Source organism: Schistocerca cancellata, chromosome 4 (genome assembly GCF_023864275.1).
Source record: "Schistocerca cancellata isolate TAMUIC-IGC-003103 chromosome 4, iqSchCanc2.1, whole genome shotgun sequence".
Taxonomy (NCBI): Eukaryota; Metazoa; Arthropoda; class Insecta; order Orthoptera; family Acrididae; genus Schistocerca; species Schistocerca cancellata.
In genome coordinates, this window is record NC_064629.1 from 149,626,689 (window position 1) to 149,634,893 (window position 8,205).

Genomic DNA, 8,205 nt, shown 5'->3' on the forward strand with positions numbered 1-8,205 from the left:
ACATGATTTTAAGAAGTTGCCAATACATATGCAGAGAGTAAGTGAACAACAAATTACATATAAAAGTGTGCAAAAGATAATTAACACTGGATATTTATAAAGACCTATCTCTCTGAGTTCACTGATTACAGCTACATACTGAATTTTCCCTCCCAACTGCAGCAACATCATCTTAAATCTTCCTCTTTGTTGAGTTTTGATGGTGATAGTATTTTGCAATTATCAGTTATAAGCAACATGTGGGCCACTTATAGTACTCAGAATTTCCTCAATTCTGAAAAGTAAAGTCTTACATTCCCAATTTTAAACTATTCTTATACTTGTAACAATCCAACACATACCTTGTTTTAAAACTTCAGAGACGTGTTTAACAACTAGATCCCACACAGCTAACCTTATCCAACTCCCACGATAATTTCCTGAAATTATTTTCAACCACAATGGTCACATGTTTTACTGACAGTGCTGTTATTAGGCAAATTACCAAAGGTTTCAAGTTCAGCCTACACATGATTATAAGATATTTTGCCACTTTATGTGGTTTTTACCTCTATTTGAGTCTCATAAGCAGTGAAACGAATGGATGGCTTCACATTTCAATGTCAATATTTTATACATTTGAAAAATTTCATGTTTTTGTAGGTCGAGTAATAACATGTCTGGTCATCTCAAAAGTTAAATGCAGACAAGGATATTTTGGTGTTTAATAACTGCAAGTCTAGTAAAGGACTACGGCATTCAGACCAACCTCGCAGCTGACTGCTTAATATACATCATCCGATTAGACTGATTTAGGAATCAACTTTAAGATACTGAAATCAATTTGCCAACTCACAACCACATTGTCACCTTACCACCTACCCTAGACCTCAGGCTATGCTACAAATCAGTATGTCATCACAGCTAAGACTTCATATTCACATTCACTGCCTTCACCAGCTCACCATCAAACTGTCATTTTCCATACTAATCCATTCCTCAAGCTATGCTAGAGATCAGATAGTCAACAAAACATACAAAAAGTAATAGGCCTACAGAAGCAAAGGGAATATTGTCAATATTCTGCTTTCTTTCTGTTTGTGAATGTATGACTTCATAAGCCACACCATCATTATGTTACGGGATGAAGCAAACACCCTGTATCAGTAGGTTCAGTTGATCCTGACTTAGTGTCCCATACAAAACAGAATTAATACTTTTTTCATATCTTGCAGTTGCCTTCTTTTACTATTCCACCTGCATCTTTCTTGGTTACATGTAAAACCAAACTGTTTTGTTCAGTCTAAAGGCTTTTATTAGTTCACCAATATTCTCCCCATTCTGTATGTACTTTTAGTGCCTGCACAGGACAGACTTAGTACACGTTATGTTAGCTCTCTTACTTGATACTCAGAATTTCACAATATTATCCTACCCGGCATTTAACACACATCACATCATAAACTGATGTGTATCTTTTTATTGCCTGCAATTTTCTACGAATTGTTACAAATCACTTAAAACTGTTATGAATCACTCAAGTGTACGAAAATAATTTATAACATTGGTATTTCATCCATACTAAAAGCAATTAAAAGATTAACAACAAGAGCAGAATAGTTTACTATATAAAATTACACATATTTTGGAGATCTGGCAACTTTGTAAGTTGTTCGCACTATCAAGTCAACTGGATTACATAATCAGTTTTCATACTTCCCTATTGTCTTACTAAACATAAACAGGATAAGAGTTACATAGTGCCTTGTTCTACACAGACAATTTTATGTGAAATACATGAAAATTATAGCTGTCAGATTTGTCTATCATTTAACACAGCTTTTCTGAATTTATCTTTTCATATTTTAATTATTCATAATGAATAAGTGAGTTGTATAGATCTTCGGCTACACTACAGATCAATCTGTTACTACTGACCCTATTTCTTTTTCATTCTCTATCACTTTGTCAACCATCAGACAGATTGTCATCTTTCACCTTACCCTAGACACTGGGCAACACCACGCTTGAAAGGGGGAACACTATCAAACATTAACTGAAAACCGCATGTGTGTATATTACAAGGCACCATACTGTACCCCAGTTAGTCATTTTTATACCTTCAAATTTTGTTTCTGCATAAAACAATAACAGTATATTTTGAATATAACTAACATTAGAATTAAAATTGTGAAACAAAAAATAATAAAAATAGGCTTATTAATACCTAATTCAATTCCTTCTTATCTGAGATAACTGCTGCTGCTCACTGCTCTGTCCCTTCTCACTAATCCACAATGACCAAAACTACAATACTATTATTCTTCTTATTTTTTGTAAGAAATGGTGCAAGGTGTTTTCAGGTTACCTGATGCCATTCAGTGACATTTTATACTCAATTACAAAACAATCCAAGGAAAGTTTAAAAAAAAGAAAAAAGAAGAGGAGGAATAATATCTAGGTTTAAAGTTCAGACAATGACGTCATGAGAGACGAGACACGAGTTTAGCTTGGTGAGGGAAATCTGCACTATCCAAAACCATCTTGGTGCACATTGTACGCAACTTGGGGACACAACAGGCAACCTAAATCTGTGTGCTCAGATGATTTGAACCACCATGCACACAAATTTGAGTCCAACGTCTCTGCCTTGTACCACTATCCCCTTCACTAGAAAATTTAAACTTCAATTTCCTGTCCACAGCACAGAACAGATAGAGTACTTTCACAATTACACAATGATGGGAAATAAAATAAGATGCAATTTATTGAGCAGAATCATTCCAGTATTCAACATACAAGTCCAGTGCTATACAGCTACAGTGTTACTCCTTAGGACCCAAAATCTTTCATTTCCAATAAATGACGTAACACAAGAGCTTTCATTAACACTGTATAACAACAATATTATTCAGGAATGGCATGAAGTCATAAAGAAACAACATAATGCATTGCAGGCCTGTTCTGAATATGTAAAAAATGACATATTAGAACCAAGATATAGAACATAAATGCTTGAAAACTGCTACCTACTGGAAGGTAAGCAGCCTACAGTATCATCCTCACAGATACATCCGAATTTCACACACAGATCTTTGTGGAAAAGTAATTCACTGGACGATAAAAGGAACCCGAAGAACCAACTGTCAGAAAACAAATGGCTAGGATTAGGATGAGGCACTAAAGAATCTAAAAGAAGAGTGGGTCCAAAATCACTATCGGAAATATTACAATTATTCACGCTTATTTTGTTACTTTTAACAAATAATGTACTAACACCACAGACAATACAATCACCATCAAGGTTTCTCTCGTGTTCTGGTGTAAAATATTTAATCTCAAGGGGGAGAAAAGGATGTGGAGAACAGAAACCAATTACAAAATTCAAATTTTTTAAACCCTACACTAAGCACCTGCATCATATAAAGCAATTACTGCACTGTACATACATTACAATACAAATTACGTTCCTAAAGAAACAAACCAGGGATTATAAAGTTAAGAAAGAGTTTGCCAACACGTTCACATACTAAAAGTTAATAGAGAAATACTTAGTGGAGTCATAAATTGCTCTTAATGTGAATGTATTACAGGGGATTATTTAGCTTTGTGATTTTTCACAAGACTGAGATTGTTTACAAACATAAATAATAAACAAATACCGATAATATTTACTAAATAAATAATATGTCACAAACAAATATATCTGCAGTAAAAGTGCATTGGACTAATAAATTATGGATTCTTCATTTCTGTTTCAATCCACACTTTAAACAAACATGCAAAAATTAAAAAGTAAACGAAAGGGATTAGCTTGCTAATAATCAACATCGCCAAACCAAACAATGTCACTGAAAGTCATACCTGATTGTGTCTTCTATGATTTCTTTTAACTTGAGAGTAGTACTGTCAAGGCCACTTGTGTTTAACGTATCACCAAAAGAGTTTGAACTATCTGGATGACTGTGTGAGATACCGTCACTACCATGATTATTACCATGGACACTGTTAGATATTCTGGCACAACTGTCATTTGACGTATCCCCGTTAGCTTCTGAATATCTGGCACTAGATCCACCGCTGCCTCCGATGACATATTGCGACCCAACTTCTTTTTGCTCCAGTTCGTTGTCAAGCTCACATTTGATGTCTCTAACGGCGTCATGATTTTCTGTGGCCATTATTTGTGTAGTTGGGCCATCCATTTTTCCAGTCAAGGTTTTTGATGACAAACTTTTCCAACACCCCACCGAGGCCAGCCAACCATTTTGTCATATCAATCAGCTGTGCAACTTGTTAGTGTTTGACTGCCATGAAGCTACGCGGAAGATATTCCACAGTGTTAATCGCACTGTAGCATGGATTTACTTTGAGGATGTTTTACCGTGGTTTCTGCCAAAAGTCTCGCAATTGGGAGTGAAAGAGCAATCAAAATCTAAAAGTTTTGACAATCTGAAATTATCCGTTCGAAACATCTAGTGATGGACTATTGTGCTATCATTCACTGACTAGAGACTTCAAATGCTGTGACGTTTACTTGCTTTGGGAAATTAGAAAAAAACTATTATTTGTCCCAAATTTAAAACATAAATAATTGTCTTTAGTGTGGATCTCAAAATGATAACCAATTACAAAACCTTTTCGGTCACTGCTTTCGTTATGTCCAAATGATGACTAGAAATCAAGGGAGTAACCGAGCTCAATGTTGAACTTAGTAGACGGGAAATCATTCAACCCGGTTACATGGGGTCCCAAAACCGGATTTCGTAAACCGATTTCGCAATACCACGTCTGAGTGGTAATGCACCTTGTTTACGTGGGGCTACATAAACCGCAGTTCATAGACTGATTCCCCAATACTTCTTCTCGGTGGACATGTAAACACTTCAAAATCGGTTCTGGAAACCCGCTTCTGGTTGCCGGTTTTCCAATTCTGCAATAGATTGTTGCTCCCATGTAAACGCAACCGGTTTTGAAACGTGCTTTGGCTGTCAGGTTTCATCTTATTTTTAGAAATTTTCGTCTGTTTACACCTCGTCTAGTTGAAGAGAAACAGCGATTGTGCTGACGACATCAGAAACTGTAACAGCTGTTTTTCAGGCGCCATATTTAAATGGGCAAGCAAATCCGCTTTGGACTTGAACATATAAACACGACAGCGAAAAACAGTTAGGGAATTCGTTTTCGTCTTTCGGAAGATGTGTCTCATGTAAGTGTAGTGAGTCAGTCAGTGAAAAGGTACCCAATAAATTCCTTAACATTGTCGTATGTTATCGAGAGTCTATTTAAATACGCAGATACGAAGTAATAAAGTGGTCTCAAGTAGTAACTCGCTGACCGCTGGACACGGTCGCTGTAACTTGTAAGATCTGTAAATGTCACGTGCAGTTACGTATACGAGTCGGAGTGACTCGGACAACGGTCGTCAGAGGCCGTCACCAGAGGTAACACGATAACATCGGCCGACAGTTTGGTGCAATGCGTCCGATCTCCTTCGACAGTTTTTGAGGGGATGGCTCGCACAACGCTTCTGTGTTTGGAGACGAATCCTGCATTCTGGGTTTTGTTCTTGGATCGACACAGAATGGATGTAAATGAGTTAAATCAGTCTTGGGAAGAACATGGCAAATACCATAAACTCTTTCTTCAGTTGCTAGAACAATCGAGAAAATTTTATGAGTATATGAGAATGAAGAGTGAAATATTCTCTTATGTACTAAAGATAATTCACGGGGATATTGAAAAGCAGTCCAATTTCAGGAAATGCATTTCAGCATAAGAGAGGTGAGCTTTAACCACACATTAACTCTTTTGACTCATACTATTTAATACTAAGTTCAACGAATTGAAGTTGCTTGTATCTGAGAGCATCTAACACTAAGCCTGGTAAAATACTAATATGACCAGAATAGAATTATTCAACTGAAATTATTCAACTGAATCTGCTCGCAAATCATCGGCAGCCTTAGATTTATGCAATCACTCAATTGATATTCCTCACTGGGCCACATCCAAGAAATGTGTGACATCGTATGAGCCAGAATTTTCAAGTTGATATAATGCAAGAACTGTTCCTGAATTTTGATGGTCCTCAGCATCACAAATACTGATGTATGTCAAGTGTTCTGAGCCTGACAGACTTTATGAGGAGGTGGTAGTGTGTGATGAACCATGAAATGAGTGTGGGTATAGTTGACATGTAGTCAGATTTTCAATTAAGACCTGCTGGAATATAACTCTGGTGATTAATTTCGTGAGCTGTGGTATGGCATGTAAATGAAGCAATAAACTTATGGGAAGGAAATAGTCTTCATCACACTCTTCAACTTTTTATTCTTGGAACTCATAGCTTCTTAGCTTTCTCCAGTTCTATTAGATCATAAATTGGACCTGTTTTCTTTCGACACCTTTTCTCTACCCATTTTCATAGCTTTTCGGAAGTATTACCTTCATCCTGAGTTAAAGAGTGTGTTCCTTCGTGATCAGCTTGTTCTAAAAATGAATCCTGAAGTTGTGTTTCTTCATCGTATGATGCTATTTGTACATCTGTATCGCCAAACACTAAGTCTGATGTGTCGAATTTGTGGGGTTTTGGAACGTTAAGACGTTCCCGTCAATATGTATCTCTTAAATTCTGCCATTTTGCTTTCATGTTCTATCGCACCGCTCACACAAATATTCGTAGAATGATAACACAACAAAACGAGACAGATAAAGTGCAAATGGTTTACAAAAGCGTTGTGGCTTTACTGAGTTTGTAAGCAGATGTTGGTAAAGAATCAGTAAAGTTTGAGACAGCCAATGGGAGCACAGTACAACTGTATACTTTGCCAGCATAACATTCACTGTATGCCTGCCTCTTCACCCATCTGCACTTTCACCTAAGATACATAGTCAAATAAATAAAATGTTGTTTCAGGTTTCTTTTTACAGGAATAGCTTTCAAATCATTGGCACACTCATTCAGAGTGGGATGTAACACCATCGCCAGAATTGTTTATGAAATGTGTGAAGCCATCTGGGTAAAATTGCAAATTATGGAAGATTTTCACAAAATTGCGAATGATTATGAGTTTTTGTGGAATTTTCCCAATTGTATAGCACTGATGGCAAACACATTCGCATAAAAAGTCCTCCTAAATCGGTATCTATGTACTTTAATTACGAAAAGCACCTCTCTATTCACCCTCAAGGTACTGCAGACGCCAGGTACAGATTTATCACAACAGATGTAGGTACATATGGGAGACAGAGTGACAGTCGTGTCTTTGTAGATACTGCGTCTATCATTGCGTGGAAAGTAATTCATTATATGTACCACCCAGTAAACTACTACCAGGAACAGAAGTTACTGTACCTCATGTACTGCTGGGTGATCAAGGACACTCTCTGAAGGAATATTTGATTAGACCATACCCCACTGGACACAATATGGATCACCAAAAGAAGATATTCAATTACCACCTGTTTAGGGCCAGACAAGAAGCTGAATGTGCGTTTGGTATCCTGACAAGCAAATGGAGGTGCCTTTAGATGGAGCTTCAATTACATCCTTTTAATGTTTATATTCTTGTAAAATGTGTTTGGCTACTACACAATATTGTCATTGATATGGAAGGTATAAGTGAGAGTGAGTTTCTGTCAGTGGACACCAACTCTAACATGTACAAGAAAGATAATGACTCTGACACATGCACAAGGCATTTAATTGGTCTTCGCAGAGAGCATGAAAAGTATGTGAATCATTTAAGCAATATTTCCTCAGTAGGGTTGTAGCTCAACACAATAATTCAGTTTAAATGGTTGTTACACATTTCTGAACTACATTGTGTAAAATGTTTGTATATGCATGTATCTAACAAATTTTTAAGTGTTATCATAATATATTCAATTTCTGTTATTGCAGAAAATAATGAGGTTTAATGGAGTCTATCTTCTAGCGAGAAGACAATTTACTTTGTTTTCATGTAAATAGATTTAACCTCTGTTGTGGCATCATCAGTGGGCCTTTATTTATAAGTCATGACAAAATATTGATGTATATAATTAACCAAGGACTCACAAACCGAATGTGCTACTCACAACAATGATGAATTTTAGAACTGCACTAGCATAACATTTAGCCAGACACATGCACACTTTTTGGCAGACAAATATCGCACTAGATCCTGAAAATCACCAATACCAGCTCTCCAAATATCTCCTTGACAGACTAAACAGAGCTAA

General features: G+C 36.6%; 1 protein-coding gene across 1 annotated transcript in view; it reads right to left on the reverse strand.

The window, feature by feature from the left end:
- LOC126183936 (DNA-binding protein RFX7) overlaps positions 1-4,278 on the reverse strand; it is a 108,702-nt gene extending 104,424 nt beyond the window's left edge. Inside the window, exon 1 of the mRNA XM_049926284.1 lies at positions 3,844-4,278. Coding sequence (XP_049782241.1) covers positions 3,844-4,184 — 341 coding nt within the window. The 5' untranslated portion in view covers positions 4,185-4,278. The remainder of the gene's footprint in view (positions 1-3,843) is intronic.
- Between the last annotated feature and the right edge of the window lie 3,927 nt (positions 4,279-8,205).